This window comes from Musca vetustissima, unplaced genomic scaffold (genome assembly GCF_032173495.1).
Source record: "Musca vetustissima isolate MV318-11 ecotype Yass unplaced genomic scaffold, APGP_CSIRO_Mvet_v1 utg97889, whole genome shotgun sequence".
Taxonomy (NCBI): domain Eukaryota; kingdom Metazoa; phylum Arthropoda; class Insecta; order Diptera; family Muscidae; genus Musca; species Musca vetustissima.
Window position 1 is genome coordinate 42996 of NW_026885169.1, and position 20090 is coordinate 63085.

Genomic DNA, 20090 nt, shown 5'->3' on the forward strand with positions numbered 1-20090 from the left:
AAAGCAATTGAAAGCAAAATATATCACAACGACGATTTTTCTTCCAATTGACAGTTTTGACAATTTGTTCAATTAAATATGTCATTGTAGTTTGATATTCACGTACATAAGCGGAAATTAAATTCCGATTAACCCTTGTTTAAGAAAATGGAGCACATGGTAGCTATATAACCCATACTGCTTCGTCATTGGTTAATAATAGCAGGAATAATTGCCACATGAATTGGGCATGTTTTCACTTTTTTATTTAAAAACAATGTATTTTGATTATGTACTCGTATGTGTACATAAATATACACTTTATATTAAGGTAGTCGTATTTATTTGGCTCTACAATTCACTGATAATAGCTTCTGCAATTCACCATGACTCAGTACTCATTTTAATTTAACTTTCATGGCTGCGAATGATTAAAACAAGCAAAGTTAACAAAATCGAACCTTTTTAAGTTTTTATTCATGGCTTTTATAAATATGGATTTTTCACGTATTAGAAGACTTTATTGATTCGGCAGTGGGTAACAACCCAGTATAGAAAGCACCAAGTTGGTCGGAGCCGATTATACCCTACACTATATGATATTCCACCTTTTTTGTAACGTCTAATAATTCGGAAGCAATATATGGAAATATTCAAACAAGTTTTTAATTTATTAAAGCTGAGGTTCTTAACCTTGCAACTCGCAAAATATTGAAATATTCCATATAAATGCAGTACTATAAAATAAAGTGTTCTGATCAAAATCTAAAAAATAGCGATACAATTTGCGTGGAAGCGGTGTTGAGGGTAATGTAAAAAAGTGATGAAAATGTGTTGAAACTAACAAGTTTTTTGTGTCCATTCTCCGCATTTGTTTTACATTTCTTCAATTTATAGAAATACATTTATATTATACTAGCGGGCCCGGCAAACGTTGTCTTGCCATAGCAATATTGTTAATGAATAATTTTCGGTATTTTAGATTTGTTTTTCAATTTCTTCATACTTGCATAAAAATTTTTTTTGGCTAAGTAATATGCATTATTGGTGTAGATAAACTTTTTATATTTTTCTCATCGATACATCGGATGCTATGCACACATTTCAATATAAATCTCTGCAATACAAATTTTCAGTTTCAGTTGGGTTGGGTCCAAAACACATCGTTTGTATTATCATGGCATTCACATAAAGCAGCATTACAGTTCTGAGTATCTACCATTTTATGTTTATGACCGAGCATTGTAGCTATAGAAAATAAAGTCATTGTGCGAAGATATATTATTTTTGTTCTTGAGTTATAAGCGGTGCAACAGGCAAACGTTGTTTACCCTTCTAAAATTTCCTTGGATATAATTTTTGTTTTTGTTGTTTTAGTATATATAATTTATATATTTAGACAGACGTTATATTATTTAGACATAAGAAGCCGGAATTATTATTTAAGATTCGGATTTAATTAGATTCTTTACCAATATGTTTATACGACTTCCACATAACGATAACCTTTCCACATAACCTTTCGGCATAAGGTAAAGTGTATATTAAATTTGTCATTCCATGTGCAACACCGAAGACCCCAGAAAGTATATGTATATATAATTGATCAAAATAAATCTATGTCGAAATCGCAATATTTAAGATAGAGATTTGATTGAATGTTTGGCAATGAAAATGAGATATATAGGGGGATGTTGGACACGGTTTTCAACCGAGTTTTCTGTAATTTGGTATTTTTGGTTTTTAATGTATAGCGAACCTACTTACTAAAAATTATTAATATTGACTCAAGCTTTGAGGTAGCCCCACAAATAACGGTACCCCCAATATTCGGCATTTTGTCTGTAATTTGGTATTTTTTGGTGATATCGGCCCACTTTTTATGATAGCTTCCATATAATGGTATTCCCCATTATTCCGTATTTTGGGGTGTTAGGCTAATTCGGTTATAATTTTGTATTTTGAATTTTCATATGGTAGCAAATCTTTCTCCCATAAACTATGAATATTCGTTACATTTTTAAGACATCCCCCTATAACGGTACCACCATTAGTGTTTTGGTGTTTATGCACGTTTTTAACCAATTATCTGTAATATGATACATTGAGTTCCCATTGGGTAACAAATCTCCTTACCAAAAGTTATCGATATCGATCTACTTCTTTAGGATAGCCTCCATAATCCCCGAAATATTACTGGTATAAATGTTTGGCCCGGTCGAACTTAACGAAGTTTTTACTTGTTATTAGAATCAGATTGTCTTCTAATTTCCCATCCTTGCATTTGTCCCAAAATTTACGTGCATTCTATGTGAAATGTGTACATACAATGATCGAGTGCGCATTCAATAATATACTTTTCAATTATATTTTTGTATTCTCACATAAAATATTTTCAATAAAAAAAAAATATTTTGAAAATTTTCAATAATTGACAAATGAAGGCAAAGGAATGTATGCTACCACTTTTTGACCAAAAGATCTCAAAATAAAAGTACGACATGGTGAAATCAAAACAGCTCGATACTAAATTCGTGGAAATGCAAATATGCTTCATAATATTTTTTTGCAAATTCGCGGTTTTCGATTTTTTCTCACCTTTTAAGCCTGTCCTGGAGCTCCATGAACATTTCAAGACTACGATAAGAAAAATCCGTTCAGCCGTTCTCGAGTTTTAGCGAGACTAACGAACAACAATTCATATTTATATAGAAGAAGATGGAATATTTTGATGTTTCGCGAGTTATGATGTGCCGAACCTCAGCTTCAGGGAATTTATTTATTTTTTTTTTGTTTTTTAATATTCCCATATATCGATTTAAATAGAACTAGACACACGACGTTTTATATAAATTCTGTAGTATGTGCTAAATGTCTTGCCGTAAGAAAGGACGTAAGGCCTTATGCACTTTGTAACCATAAAAATGTACCTCAGCGGAATATATGATTTTGAGCACAACTTACATAGGACCTAATCCGTTTCAAACAATTTGGAGTCGATTTACAAATGTCAGTCTGTCCATAAATTTATCTGATATCTCTCGAAATCTGTCTGATAATTCTAATACCTATACGTAATATACCTTCCAAATTTGGTATCTGACCCACAAAATGGTAAACATTTTGTTAGTAATTAATTTTGTTTTTGCAAAATAGTAAGGTTGGATCCAAACAGTTTGACCGTACCTGCGTCTACAATTTCAGTAGAAGTTTTTTGTAAAAACATTAAACTGGGATTCAGCCTATATATTTTGCGAAAACAAAATACAAATGGTATCCCAAATAACCCGCAGCAGTATCAACTACAACATTGAGTGCATTCGTCACAAAGTGACGACAAATAGCAGTGCGAAATATATTGTAGTTGTCTGCAAATGCCTTGCTGTCCACGAAGTCAGTCACCAACGAAATTCTCATTGAGGTGGTATCGCGGGTAACGTAAGTACTTCGATTTGTTACAAGAGAAATTTTGGGTAAGAAAGATTTTTTGTAAAGAAGCAATAAACAGCTACTGGGGAGAATATCCCAACAAAAAACTAAGCGAACTGATGAGGATCAGTGGCGAGATCCGAAACTATAGTATTCCCTGCCTTACCACTCGGCGGACAATGCCATACATTTCCCATTAATAAGAATTTGTTTTTTATAAAAACATTGCAGAAACAAAATAAAAATGGTATCCCACATAAACCGTCAACAATACTGGAATTAATTTTATAATATAATGCGAACGAAGTACCAGGTTTGAATGAGTTGAACAAGCTAATATTTTAATTAAACCATTATCATTATCGGCAAAGTCCTTCTAGTACCTTCCCACAAAAGTCGAATTTGGTAAATATGCAATTTTCGTATGCGGCGAACGGAATAACCAATTTTACTTTGATTCCACAGCTCGTAACGTCTTTGCAAGACCTCCTTGGTGCTTTTCAAATGCAAACTATGCTAAAGTTCTTGTCTTTTGGAAAATAGCTTTGGATCTTTTGTACACTAATTGCGGGAAGGTGGACCAAATACATCCTTAAATATTTTCAATTTGTTTCTAGTTTCATATTTAGTTTTTCACCGATACATTTAAATTCGTTATTTGCAGTTTTCCGTTTAAAATTAATCTTAAATGTTAAGGCATCGCGCTCCAGTCCCTTTTAAATTTCCATAAATAAGATTTAAACAGAAATCCAAAGTTTCCACTGAAAACACACAAATTTGTTTTAATTGATAGCGGAATGAAATCTGCAATTACCAACGGATTCCATGCTTTAATTAATACTCATTCCAAACTGCTAGTACAACGATTTGGATATTTTACATTTGGCTCACTGAGGACGGAGGATGAAAACGATTTAAGCATTTTTTAAGAAGGATACAAAAACCAAAATCACACAATAAATTTCATTTTTCCGTTAGGCCAAATACTGCTCGATTTTATTTCAATTCCATTCACATTTCAAATGTTCGCAATGAAAATCGGAGTTTATTTAGCGTCGTCGCCACGCCATAGACAAACATCCAAACAGGATATGACAAAAAGTACGTGCTGGCAAGCAACAGAATAGACGCACCATCGATACAAAAACTCAACTCACACAAAATAAACCGATTTCATAGCAGCCATTATCAATGGAAAATTTGGGCTATGGCAGCAGTACTGCAGAGCGAACGAGCTAACGAACGAACGAATAAGGATTAGATCGAGCAAACGAATTTATTTTGAATGTCATACCAACACATCGTTGTCGAAATTGTCGTTTTGTTGAATTTTCAATATTCGCATTGTGCCGTCAAGGGGTTAGACAACGGAAACGGATAATAATAACGTCACAAAGTACTGAAAGTGAAAAATTCTCACGTCGCAGATTTAGGAGGGTACAGCGACCCGGATACAAACATGCAAACATACACACACACAGTCAGACATACTCTGTAACACGCACACCAAAACACATTCATACTAAACACGCTCGCGTAGTAATGGCATCCGTTCCCATTGTGGCTGTTACATCCTTGTGATAATTACATTGCAGATTTTAACGATAATATTTCGTTAAGTTTATGACATTTCCCACCTCTCATCATCTTATTCTCACACTCTCTTTTGGGATCGTTTGAACGCCAGCCGCTTTTTTCCTAAGCATACGCAGATCGTGCGAATTTTAAGGTAAAATTGTTACCATTTAATTTTTATTTAATAAATATTTAGGTATTTGGCTAATTGTCGAATACCAATTAACAAACCAAAAAAACTATTGTGTTTTTACTTATTGGTTTTCCTATTTTCCTTTTTTATTTACATTGACGTAAACATTTGGTCACTTCGAGCCGCGATATTGTGTCGGTGTTGTTGGAGCCTTTGCTTATTGATTTGTTTGCTCTTCTTTACACAGCAAAACAAATCAACGTTACAGTCCATCCATCCATCCATCCATCTCATCCTTTTTTTTTCACTTTTCATCTCATCAAAAAACAGGTACGTAAAGTGTTTTAAGTGAGATAATAAAAAATAACAAAATATAATTACAAAAGTGAAAAAGAAAATAACAACAAATAGTGTTTTGATCTCCCTGTGGCCGTCTTACAACGCGTCGCGTACCCCGCTCACATATCCATCGCCGTGTACGTTTACCACAGACAAACGAAAAAAAAAAAAAAATCATAAAAGTGAAAAAAAAACCAAATAAATTCAAAAGGGATTAAGTGCTTTTATTACAAAAAGTTATATTAATTTGAATTTATTTTCATTAAAAGTGCACAATTTAAAAATATAAATAATTACAAAAAAAATAATTCCCTTAATTTAATTAATTTTGTTTTCAAAAAAAATATAATTATTAATTTAATATTTATTGTGCCAATTTTAAATTTGATTTTCTTTTATTTGTTTTGCAAAAAATCCCTTTTAGTTTGTTTGGTTATTATCCAGTGACAACCAACAGCATTTACATTCTTTCATACATATATTCGCTGACCAACACAATAAATATACATACATACGCTCATACCGTTGAGTCTGTTGGTCGGTCGGTCAGTCGCTTGCGTGCTTGTTGGTTGATACACACACACACTGTATGAGTACATATTAATTGTGTTGCGTATTTCTTTTTTTCGTTTGTTCGTATACCCTGTAGGAACCTTTTGTTACCTACCCTGTAGGAAAAATTTTCCTTAGTACACGAGCATATACTAATATAATATATTGAAATATTTTATAATAAATATTAGTGAGCGTGGTTCGGGTATATTATTTAAATATTTTTGGAAATTAATTAAGCGCGTATACCCTACACTCGGTCAATTAGATTTTTTAATCAATAAAATATTTTTTGACCGTTTTGTATTAAAAAAGATTATTTTAATTAAATTTTTTTGAGAATTTTAAAATTGATTTAATTTGTTATTGTGATTTTTTGGTCACAATCTCCCTACAATCGGTAGTGTGAACCTAATAGAGGTGAATTAAATCATAAAATCTCAGTATTTTCGGTCGAAAATAATATATTTTTTAAAAATAATTTGGATTTTCGCATTTTATGCTAAAAAATTGCGCGTTTTTTATTATTTAAATATATACACGGATATAATTCTGAATTTAATACTAATATTTTGAATTTATTTATATTTTTTTGGATTTTTATTTGGCTTTTTTATATAAAATTATTTGATTTTTATTACTTTTCGATATCTTTTGAACATTTTTAAAGATAAATTCCAGATTTTTCGAAAGCTTTTGGGGTTTAGATAGTAATTGAGAATTCTAAGCCGCTTTCTAGAAAAATTATTTGCTTATTTTTGATTTTCTGGTATTTTCTGACTCTATTGTGAGTTATAAATTTGGAAAAAAGGATCAATTTGAATTCCAATCTACTTGGGGAATTTTGAAATTAACCTATTTCGTAATACTTTTTGCTGCTGTTTCTTTTTGGAACTATTTAGAGTGATTTTTGTGGTTTGTTTGAAATTTTATAATAGTTCAATATGCCAATCACTCCTCTAGATCTATTCATTAGAGCCACAGATGCTGTGGTTAAGTTCGAGGCTCATTATAATGCCCTAGATACTGATGAATTAGATAAATATGACTTAGAGGTTCGTAGTGAGGAAATCCAAAAGTTATGGGCACAGGCATATGATATGTATGGAAAATGCCTGGAGTATTTGATGTCTTCCGTAGAGGCAAAAAAAGAAGATATTGATTCGGTTGATAGTAAGTATGAAGTTTCTTATCAGACTTACTTAAGGTGTTTGTCCGCTATTAAACGAAAGTTGGGGCATATTAAAGCGAATCGGGACACACCATTAAACTCCTCTATTGATAGCTCGGTTGTGTCTTTAGTGCAGCATTCAGTAGCTGGTCAGCTAGATTCTAGAGTGAATTTAAGCTCATCTACTCAGGCTTCTCCTGGAGTAGGTATTCCGGCTGATACATCGGCAAGCGCTACTAGGAGTTTTGTTTTAGATCAAATTCCAAATGATAGCGTTCATAATCTTGCGCTTCCGCCATGTGATACTGACGTTTTTGAAGGTGATTTTCATTCATGGCCCACTTTTCGTGATTTGTTTACAGCCGTTTATATTAATAATTCCCGGCTTAGTGATATCGAACGATTGTGTCATTTGGTTCGAAAGACTAGTGGAGAAGCTCGTGAAATAGTTTCCAAATTTCCATTAACTAATCGTAGTTTTGTTCTCGCGTGGAAATCTTTAAAGGAAACTTATGATAATCCTCGTGTTATTGTACACAGTCAGTTGAAATTGCTTTTTTCTTTGCCCGTCCTTGATAGTGAAACTTGTTCTAATTTGAAATCGCTACAACGTGGCATAAATGGATGTCTGTCGGCAATGTCTACTTATGACATTTCTACTGATAATTGGGATCCTATAATAGTATTTTTGTGTTTGCAACGCCTTCCTAAAATCACACAAACATTATGGGAACAGAGTGTGAAAGATAAATCTTCGTTGTCGTTGTGGAAAGATTTAGATGCGTTTTTGACAGAACGTATTCAAACATTAATGTGTCTACACGATATGCGTGGTAATGACGCGACAAAGCGTACAATTAAAAAGGTACAGTCTCATTTCACTCATGGAGACTCTTCAGCCCATTCTCAGGCAACTCGTCCTAATAATGATATTAATTCGTCGAGAAAAACTGGTTGTTTACTTTGTCGCACTAGTAATCATAGATTGTTTGAATGTTCCCGGTTTAAAAGCTTGTCGTCCTCTGAAAAGTATAAATTTGTGAAACGCAATCGTTTATGCGTGAATTGTCTCCGGAAAGGACACGGAGTAAAAAAGTGTGATAGTAGTCGCCATTGTTCGACATGTAATCAACCTCACCACACTTTATTACACCGTGTAGATTCCAATTCGACTAGTTCTGCTCCGGTGAATTCAGTTTCGACGAATAATAGGCCCGCAAATCCTCCCTCGAATGCAGAGCAAAATTTACCATCCACATCTGCTGGTTGTGTTCCTCGTCAGGTCTTTCATATAGCTCAAAATAGATCTGTCTTGTTAGGAACAGCCATGGTAAATATACTTCACTTAGGTGTTCCCTATTTAGTTAGAGCTTTGATAGATCCAGCATCTGAGTCCTCATTCTTATCTGAGCGACTCCAAAACCGTCTCAAACTACCTGTGCATTCCACTAACGCTACTATCTCAGGAGTAAATTGTACTGTTTCCGCAACTTCTCGTAAATCATGTTCCTTGAGAATTGGAAGTCCTGTTGATAGCTGTGTTGTTTTAGAAACTATTGCATTTGTTTTGCCTTCTATTTCGGGAAATATTCCATCATTTGCAGTGAGTTCGGACTTAAAATCGCAAATACCTGATCTACAGTTGGCCGATTTTAATTTATTTGATCCGCGTCCTGTAGATCTCTTATTAGGCGCTGACCTCTATCCGAAGATTTTATTAGCTGGTTGTCGATCCTTATTGTCTGGTAGTTTGCTTGCCCAGAACTCCATTTTTGGTTGGTTAGTTACTGGGCCCGTTCCCACAACTGAAGTTCGAACATTTGCTACCCAAATCGATATAGCAGAAGAAGACTCGTTAAATAAAACTTTGTTGCGTTTTTGGGAGTTAGAGGAACCTCCGAAACAAAAATTTTTGTCCCCTTCTGATCGTTTTTGCGAAGATAATTATAAGAAAACAACGCGTCGATTGTCGGACGGTAGATATATTGTAACACTACCAATAAAACCTGACATTAATTGTTTTGATTATTTGGGAAAGTCACGTGAAACTGTTTTGAAACAATACTTTAGGAATGAGTCGTCTTTGTTAAAAAAATCGGATGTTAAAGTTACTTATGACGCGGTTTTACAAGAATATTTAGATCTTGGTCACATGAAATTAGTATCTCCCAGTTCCTCTACTAATTCTTTATCGTGCTATTTGCCACACCACCCCGTCATAAATCCCGATAAACAAACTACCAAACTTCGAGTAGTTTTCAACGCTTCCTTCAAAACCTCTAATGGTAATAGTCTGAACGATTTGCTCTATGTAGGTCCCACTTTGCAACTTGATCTAGTGTTGTTGATTCTTCGGTGGAGAGTATTTAAATTTGTGTTTAATTCCGACATCACACAAATGTATAGGCAAATTCGTGTCGATCAAAAGCATACTTCGCTTCAAAGAATTCTTTTCCGTGACTCCCCTTCCAAACCGGTTTCCGACTTTGAATTACAAACGGTGACTTTCGGTGTAAATTGTGCACCATATTTAGCAATTAGAACGCTACTGCAACTCGCAGAAGACACCGAAGCTGATTTTCCTCTCGCTGCGCACATTTTGCGCAAATGTATGTACGTTGATGATGTACTGGCGGGAGCACACGATCTGGAGACAGCTTTAGCTTCTAGAAATCAATTAATTTCCGCACTCTCTTCAGCAAAATTCGAACTTCGGAAGTGGACAGCCAATAATATATCGCTTTTAGATGGAATCTCTCCTGTTAACCTATTAGATGAGAAAATATTATCTTTTGTAGAATCTAGCAGTTCTAAGCCGCTAGGGATAAGGTGGAATGCACAATTGGATACATTTTACTTCGAGGTAGCTCCAATTGCGGAAAAATCTACTTATACTAAACGGGAAGTTCTTTCAGCCATTGCAAAATTGTTTGATCCCGTGGGCTGGTTAGGACCAGTTATTATTGTTGCAAAAATGGTTATGCAAAAGGTGTGGTTGGACAACATTGGATGGGATGATTCCCTTTTACCAGCCACAGAAGCCGATTGGCGTAGATTCGTCTCTTCATATACAGACGTTAATTCAGTTAGAATTCCGAGATGGGTTCAGTATACTCCTAATTCTTCTGCTGAACTGCATGTTTTCTCTGATGCCTCGGAAAAAGCATACGCGGGGGTAGTTTATATTCGCGTCGAAACCCCTAGTGGAAATATTGTTGTCAATTTACTATCGTGTAAAACTAGGGTGGCCCCCATAAAATCAATTTCTCTACCGCGTTTAGAATTATGTGGTGCTGTTTTGGCCTCTGAGCTTCTAAAGACTATAGTTCGTGAAATTGATATAGAGTTTCGTCAAGTTTATTGTTGGACAGACTCAACTATAGTTCTCTCCTGGCTTCGGAAAACACCCTCCACTTGGACTACGTTTGTGGCTAATAGGGTTTGCAGAATTCAAGAAAATGTAGGTAACCATAATTGGTACCATGTAAAATCTGAAGATAATCCTGCTGATTTGGGAAGTCGGGGGTTATCTCCTTTAGAATTAGCCAATTCTTCTCTTTGGTGGCATGGACCACGTTGGCTTACTGACCCTAAATCTAAATGGTCAATCCGTGATCTGTCATCTCTTGAAACGGATACGGAAATGCGTTCTGTAAAATGTCACGCAAACTTTTTCAACAGCTACGAGGACGTTCTTACCAGGTTCTCATGTTTAGGTAGAGCCCTTCGTGTAATTTCGTACATATTTAGATTCTTCCATCGGACTCATCCAGCGCATAGGGCAAACTTTGATCATGTCGACAAAATAGTTACTTCTTCTGAAATAAATATCGTCCGCATTCGATTAATTATTCTAGCACAAAAGGTGCATTATGCGGACGAATATAGGGATTTATTGGAAAAAAATCCGCTAAATGGTAAAAGTGTTTTGGTACCTTTGACCCCCTTTTTGGACGACATGGGTGTAGTTCGAATGAATGGAAGATTAGTTAATTCACCTGCTCTAGCGTATACGGAAAGACATCCTATTATATTGCCCTATAATTGTAGATTTGTGAAACTTTTAGTGGAATTTGTCCACAAGATTTCCATTCATGGAGGAAATCAGTTGATGTTGAGGATTCTTAGAATTGAATATTGGGTCCCTCGACTAAAAAGTTTGATTCGGTCGATAATAAATCGATGCAAAATTTGTATTTTAGAGAAGAAGCGTTCTAGGAGTCAAATTATGGCTGCGCTTCCTCGTGAAAGAACCATGTTCAGCCGGCCTTTTACTACCACTGGGGTAGATTTCGCTGGGCCGTTCGAGATTAAATCGTTTACTGGTCGCGCCTGTAAAATTACTAAGGGATACGTCTGCGTTTTCGTATGTTTTTCGACGAAAGCAATTCACTTGGAGGCGGTATCCGATTTGTCGACATCGAATTTCTTGGCCGCATTTCATAGGTTTGTTGGTCGTCGTGGTTGCCCACGGTCCGTTTTTTCGGACAATGGTACTAATTTTGTAGGGGCTTCCAGAGAAATAGAAAGAAATTTTATGTCGTTTTTGCGAGAATGTTCCGGAACTGTTTCATCTAACTATGCAGTTCAAGGCCTATCGTGGCAGTTCATTCCAGCTGGCGCTCCACATATGGGTGGACTATGGGAAGCTGGGGTGAAGAGTTTTAAATTACATTTTCGAAAGCAGGCTCGTAATATGAAATATACCTTTGAAGAATTAGCTACCGTGTTGGCTAGAATCGAGGCTTGTTTAAATTCTCGACCGCTTTGTCCTATGTCAGATAGTTCTACTGACATTGTCGCTTTGACTCCGGGTCATTTCTTGATTGGTGGTCCACTACTCGCTCCTCCAGAGCCCTTAATTACTGAACAGCCCTTGTCTATAGTGAACAGGTTTCGAAAAGTTCAGGCTCTAGTTCATCATTTTTGTTTGAGATGGAAGGAGGAGTATTTGAAAACTCTCCACATGCGGTATAAATGGAAATTTCCGCAGAGAAATATTCAAAATAATGATATCGTCGTGATTAGACACGAAACACTTCCCCCGACGTCGTGGAAACTAGGTAGGGTCGAAAAAGTAATTCCCGGTCCCGATGGACATGTTCGCGTCGCCGACGTTCGTATAGAAAATGGTGTTGTAAGGCGGCCTATAACAAAATTGGTCGTTTTGACCGAATAAATTTCCATATTTTTTAACCTACCTTTCCCCATAGTAACATGGATAAAATTACATTTTTCGCTGATGATGGACTTGAGGACTACGACGAATTGTTGGAGGAGATCGATAGAGCTACAGGTTCCTCTGCCACGGTAACTACTGCCACCACTGATTCCCCGATTATAGTTCAGGAAGCTATGGACACCTCTGAAAACGATGCAGTTCCTCTATCTCCGGTACCGGTACCTACGGCCACCAAATCGATAGATGCTCCTGCTGTCACTAACGCGGCACTGGTTGCATCTGATCCAGTGATTTATCGCTGCAAATTGTGCGACGGCAGACATCCACTTCGCTTTTGCGACAAATTTTTAGATCTGCCTATGGATAAGCGACACAGGGCAGTCGTACTGCATGGTTACTGCATACGATGTCTGGCACGGTCCCACCTGGCGAAAGATTGCCGCAGTCGAAGCACTTGTCGTATGTGCAATGAACAACATCATACGTTGCTTCATGATGGTCCGAAGTCCTTTCCCAAAAAGTCCGTATCTCGTCCTGCTCGTAAGCATCGTCCGTATCAGAAGCCCAGGGTCCGTCCGCATGATCGGTCCGAATCCCGTCCGTCTGATGAATTTAGTCCGTCTACAAATTACGATGCCTCTTCCCTAGGGGGACTGCCACTTGTTGGTGTGGTTTCGCTCTCCCCAAGTTTTGTCGTTCGCTTAGTAAGTTCTAAGTCGTCCATCCCAGTCCGCGGAATGATCAACCAATGTGTCAGACAGAGTCAAATATGTACATCCTTGGTACATAGTCTGCGACTGCCCTGTTCGAAAGTGGATGGTATTTCGTTTTGCCGGTTTACCATTCACTCTACCTATGATTCCGCACAATCCGTCGCAGTGACAGCTCGAGTGTGTGACATGGCACAGGTTTACACCCCTCCTGAAGCGGTACCGGAGAGAATTAAGGATTCCTATCTTGGTCTCCCTCTAGCGGATCCTCAACTTTAAAAAGTTGGACGGGTGGCTTTAATATTGGGTCCGGAGCTGTATTCGAAAATTATGACCAGCCGTGTCCAGACCTTCCCCGGATTACCGATGGCTCAGTACTCCATATTTGGATGGGTACTATCTGGGGTGTGCAGTACCTAAAAAGGATCCCTAATGATCCTATATAGCCGCGGGGTCCCTAATGGCCCGATCGTCCGCGGGGTCCCTAATGGCCCGATCGTTTCGCGGGGTCCCTAATGGCCCGATCGTTGCCAAAAATATATTTATCGCGGGGTCCCTAATGGCCCGATCGTCCGCGGGGTCCCTAATGGCTTATACGTCTTAGATTTAGGGAACCATTGAAAAAATTAAATACAAAAAGAGAAAGAAAATAATACATAAAATGAATTAAAAAAAAATTATATGATGATACTTATATTATAAATGTATTTTTTCGGTTTCAACATTCCAACAATGTTGAAAGGTGGGCGCCAAATGTTTAAGTAAGACATTAATTTTGTTAAAAATATAGGTCAACCTATTGTGACCTATATTATCGTTAAAATCTGCCCACTTCGTAATATTACATCCTTGTGATAATTGCATTGCTGATTTTAACGATAATTTTTCGTTAAGTTTATGACATTTCCCACCTCTCACCATCTTATTATTCTCACTCTCTTTTGGGATCGTTGAACGCTAGAAGCTTTTTCCTAAGCATACGCAGATCGTGCGAATTTTAAGGTAAAATTGTTACCATTTAATTTTTATTTAATAAATATTTAGGTATTTGGCTCATTGTCGAATACCAATTAACAAACCAAAAAAACTATTGTGTTTTTACTTATTGGTTTTCCTATTTTTTTTTTATTTACATTGACGTAAACATGAGGTATAACGTACTGAATTGAGCCTAGAATGCTGTCTGCCAACTTTCGAGAAAATCGGTCCAGATTTAGATATAGCTCCCATATATAGTTTCGTCCGATTTCATGTAAATGTTGCACCAAAGTCTCTATATATCTTTCGATTTGGACGAAATTTTAGTACAGCCTAATCACTTAGGTCTAGAATGATGTCTGCCAAGTTTCGAGAAAATCGGTCCAGATTTAGAAATAGCTCTTGTATATAGTTTCGTCCGATTTCATGTAAATGGTGCCCAAAGTCCCTATATATCTTTTGATTTGCACGAAATTTAGCATAACGTACTGAATTAAGCCTAGAGTGATGTCTGCCAAGTTTCGAGAAAATCGGTCCAGATTTAGATATAGCTCCCATATATAGTTTCGTCCGATTTCATGCAAATGGTGCCCCCTATATATCTTTCGACTTGCACGAAATTTGGTACAGCCTAATCATTTAGGTCTAGAATGATGTCTGCCAAGTTTCGTGAAAATCGGTCCAGATTTAGATAGATATAGGCCTTTTTATTATAGATTGATTTTAAGTAATTGACGCACCATATATATTTTCGCCCGATTTCAAGTAAATTGGGTATCAAACTCCTCATGTTAGTCAGATTGGCATCAAAGTTTGCACATCGTACAAAATTGAGCATAAAATTTTATAGTTGCGTTTTCTAGAATTACAGACATAGCCCAACGGATGACCTATTTATACTTGTTTGAAGTCGATTTACATACTTTATGGATAGATCTAGGTAGATTCACATTTAGATAAATATCACATATTTTGTTTCATCCAATTTCATGCAAATAGTCCTGTTTAATATGCCCATAGTGGTGAAGGGTATCATATAGTCGGCCCGTCCGACTTTACTACTTTCCTTACTGGTTGTTTGTATGTTAGTTTGATCAGTGTTAGCTATAATTTTTTACAGTCGATTTTTGAGTACATTTGTGGTAACATAGGGTACTTAACTTTTTGATGGGAGCAGAGGAAACAGTAGCCCCCATACTAATTGCCCCTTTTTATACCCTTCACCACACGGTGGTACAGGGTATTATGTCTTTGTGCATATGTTTGTAACAGGCAAAAATAATCGAGATAGACCCACGGTTCCTTTTGAGAATATACCTAGAATCACTTTCTAAGTCGATTTATGCATGTCCGTCCGTCTGTCTGTCCATGTTAAATTGTAAACAAAGTACAGGTCGCATTTATGATCCGAATTGGATGAAATTTGGCATAGGTCACTTATTCGGCCCAAGGACGAACCCTATTGAAATTGGGAAAAATCGGTTCAGATTTAGATATAGCTCCCATATATATATTTAACCGATTTAATGTAAACGGTCCCTATATATCTTTCGATTTGCACGAAATTTGGTACAGCCTAATCATTTAGGTCTAGAATGGCGTCTGCCAAATTTCGTAAAAATCGGTCCAGATTTAGATATAGCTCCCATATATAGTTTCGTCCGATTTCATGTAAATGGTGCCCCAAAGTCCCTATATATCCTTCGATTTGCACGAAATTTGGTATAACGTACTGAATTGAGCCTAGAATGCTGTCTGCCAACTTTCGGTCCAGATTTAGATATAGCTCCCATATATAGTTTCGTCCGATTTCAGGTAAATGGTGCCCCAAAGTCCCTATATATCTTTCGATTTGCACGAAATTTGGCATAACGTACTGAACTGCGCCTAGAATGATGTCTGCCAACTTTCGAGAAAATCGGTCCAGATTTAGATATAGCTCCCATATATAGTTCCGTCCGATTTCATGTAAATGGTGCACCAAAGTCTCTATATATCTTTCGATTTGGACGAAATTTTGGTACAGCCTAATCACTTAGGTCTAGAATGATGTCTGCCAAGTTTCGAGAAAATCGGTCCAGATTTAGAAATAGCTCTTGTATATAGTTTTGTCCCATTTCATGTAAATGGTTCCCAAAGTCCCTATATATCTTTTGATTTGCACGAAATTTAGCATAACGTACTGAATTAAGCCTAGAGTGATGTCTGCCAAGTTTCGAGAAAATCGGTCCAGATTTAGATATAGCTCCCATGTATAGTTTCGTCCGATTTCATGTAAATGGTGCCCCAAAGTCCCTATATATCCTTCGATTTGCACGAAATTTGGTATAACGTACTGAATTGAGCCTAGAATGATGTCTGCCAACTTTCGAGAAAATCGGTCCAGATTTAGATATAGCTCCCATATATAGTTTCGTCCGATTTCAGGTAAATGGTGCCCCAAAGTCCCTATATATCCTTCGATTTGCACGAAATTTGGCATAACGTACTGAATTGAGCCTAGAATGATGTCTGCCAACTTTCGAGAAAATCGGTCCAGATTTAGATATAGCTCCCATATATAGTTTCGTCCGATTTCATGTAAATGGTGCACCAAAGTCTCTATATATCTTTCGATTTGGACGAAATTTTAGTACAGCCTAATCACTTAGGTCTAGAATGATGTCTGCCAAGTTTCGAGAAAATCGGTCCAGATTTAGAAATAGCTCTTGTATATAGTTTCGTCCGATTTCATGTAAATGGTGCCCAAAGTCCCTATATATCTTTTGATTTGCACGAAATTTAGCATAACGTACTGAATTAAGCCTAGAGTGATGTCTGTCAAGTTTCGAGAAAATCGGTCCAGATTTAGATATAGCTCCCATATATAGTTTCGTCCGATTTCATGCAAATGGTGCCCCCTATATATCTTTCGACTTGCACGAAATTTGGTACAGCCTAATCATTTAGGTCTAGAATGATGTCTGCCAAGTTTCGTGAAAATCGGTCCAGATTTAGATAGATATAGGCCTTTTTATTATAGATTGATTTTAAGTAATTGACGCACCATATATATTTTCGCCCGATTTCAAGTAAATTGGGTATCAAACTCCTCATGTTAGTCAGATTGGCATCAAAGTTTGCACATCGTACAAAATTGAGCATAAAATTTTATAGTTGCGTTTTCTAGAATTACAGACATAGCCCAACGGATGACCTATTTATATTTGTTTGAAGTCGATTTACATACTTTATGGATAGATCTAGGTAGATTCACATTTAGATAAATATCACATATTTTGTTTCATCCAATTTCATGCAAATAGTCCTGTTTAATATGCCCATAGTGGTGAAGGGTATCATATAGTCGGCCCGTCCGACTTTACTACTTTCCTTACTGGTTGTTTGTATGTTAGTTTGATCAGTGTTAGCTATAATTTTTTACAGTCGATTTTTGAGTACATTTGTGGTAACATAGGGTACTTAACTTTTTGATGGGAGCAGAGGAAACAGTAGCCCCCATACTAATTGCCCCTTTTTATACCCTTCACCACACGGTGGTACAGGGTATTATGTCTTTGTGCATATGTTTGTAACAGGCAAAAATAATCGAGATAGACCCACGGTTCCTTTTGAGAATATACCTACAATCACTTTCTAAGTCGATTTATGCATGTCCGTCCGTCTGTCTGTCCATGTTAAATTGTAAACAAAGTACAGGTCGCATTTATGATCCGAATTGGATGAAATTTGGCATAGGTCACTTATTCGGCCCAAGGACGAACCCTATTGAAATTGGGAAAAATCGGTTCAGATTTAGATATAGCTCCCATATATATATTTAACCGATTTAATGTAAACGGTCCCTATATATCTTTCGATTTGCACGAAATTTGGTACAGCCTAATCATTTAGGTCTAGAATGACGTCTGCCAAATTTCGTAAAAATCGGTCCAGATTTAGATATAGCTCCCATATATAGTTTCGTCCGATTTCATGTAAATGGTGCCCCAAAGTCCCTATATATCCTTCGATTTGCACGAAATTTGGTATAACGTACTGAATTGAGCCTAGAATGCTGTCTGCCAACTTTCGGTCCAGATTTAGATATAGCTCCCATATATAGTTTCGTCCGATTTCAGGTAAATGGTGCCCCAAAGTCCCTATATATGCTTCCGATCTGCACGACATTTGGCATAACGTACTGAATTGAGCCTAGAATGATGCCCGCCAAGTTTCGAGAAAATCGGTCCAGATTTATATATAGCTCCCATATATAGTTTCGTCCGATTTCATGTAAATGGTGCACCAAAGTCTCTACATATCTTTCGATTTGGACGAAATTTTGGTACAGCCTAATCACTTAGGTCTAGAATGATGTCTGCCAAGTTTCGAGAAAATCGGTCCAGATTTAGAAATAGCTCTTGTATATAGTTTCGTCCGATTTCATGTAAATGGTGCCCAAAGTCCCTATATATCTTTTGATTTGCACGAAATTTAGCATAACGTACTGAATTAAGCCTAGAGTGATGTCTGCCAAGTTTCGAGAAAATCGGTCCAGATTTAGATATAGCTCCCATGTATAGTTTCGTCCGATTTCATGCAAATGGTGCCCCCTATATATCTTTCGACTTGCACGAAATTTAGTACAGCCTAATCATTTAGGTCTAGAATGATGTCTGCCAAGTTTCGTGAAAATCGGTTCAGATTTAGATAGATATAGGCCTTTTTATTATAGATTGATTTTAAGTAATTGACGCACCATATATATTTTCGCCCGATTTCAAGTAAATTGGGTATCAAACTCCTCATGTTAGTCAGATTGGCATCAAAGTTTGCACATCGTACAAAATTGAGCATAAAATTTTATAGTTGCGTTTTCTAGAATTACAGACATAGCCCAACGGATGACCTATTTATATTTGTTTGAAGTCGATTTACATACTTTATGGATAGATCTAGGTAGATTCACATTTAGATAAATATCACATATTTTGTTTCATCCAATTTCATGCAAATAGTCCTGTTTAATATGCCCATAGTGGTGAAGGGTATCATATAGTCGGCCCGTCCGACTTTACTACTTTCCTTACTGGTTTAGATCAGAATTGGCCATTATAGCATAGAATTGGAATTGGCAATTATAGCAAAGTGATAGTAGATATACAAACCACAGATGTTTACTAAGTTCACAAACCACTTTTATGTAGTTGTTGCCAATTCCCAATTTGTTTTTATGAAAATGATAAACGTGGAAATATCTGAATCAAACAAGTGATACTGATGACGATATTCGTACAATTCGAGTACGAAGCGATTTAAATACTGTAGACTGTATACACTAATTAGTACTATACACATTACTGATGACAACATTCGTACAAATCGAGTACGAAGCGATTTAAGTAATTTGGAGTGTATACACAAATTAGTACTGTACACACAGTTGCCCTTTTTATACTCTTCACCACACTGTGGCTTTGTACATATGTTTGTAACAGGCAAAAGAAATCGAGACACACCCATGGTTCCTTTTGAGAATAAGCATAGAATAACTTTCTGAGTCGGTTTAAGCATGTCCGTCCGTCTGTTGATGTAAAATTGTACAAAGTACAAGTCGCATTTATAATCCGATTTGGATGAAGTTTGGTACAGTTCATTTATTTGGCCAAGGACCCTATTGAAATTGGTGAAAATCGGTTCAGATTTAGATATAGCTCCCATATATCAAAAATTTCGTGAAAATCGGTTCAGATTTGGATATAGCTCTCATATATAGTTTCGCCGGATTTTAGGTAAATGGTACACCAAAGTTGCACTAAATTTGGCAAAGCATACTGAATTAAGCCTACAATTATGTGTGATAAGTTTCGCGATAATCGGATCAGATTTAGATATAGCTCCCATTTATATTTTCGTCCGATTTTGTGTTAATGTAGCACCAAAGTCCTATATATTTTTAGATTAACACGAATTTTGACATAGCGTACTTAAGTAAGTCTAGAATGATGTGTGATAAGTTTCGTGAAAATCGGTTTAGATTTACATATACGTCCTTTATAT

General features: G+C 36.5%; 1 protein-coding gene across 1 annotated transcript; it reads left to right on the forward strand.

The window, feature by feature from the left end:
- Positions 1-6951: 6951 nt before the first annotated feature.
- Positions 6952-12900, forward strand: LOC133332313 (uncharacterized; the record flags this gene model as incomplete). The annotated part of the gene is made up of 4 exons (XM_061540714.1): positions 6952-7180; positions 7256-10228; positions 11960-12071; positions 12392-12900. Coding segments are annotated over exons 1-4 (3823 nt in total), but the record flags the coding sequence as incomplete, so codon positions are not given.
- Positions 12901-20090: the final 7190 nt, after the last annotated feature.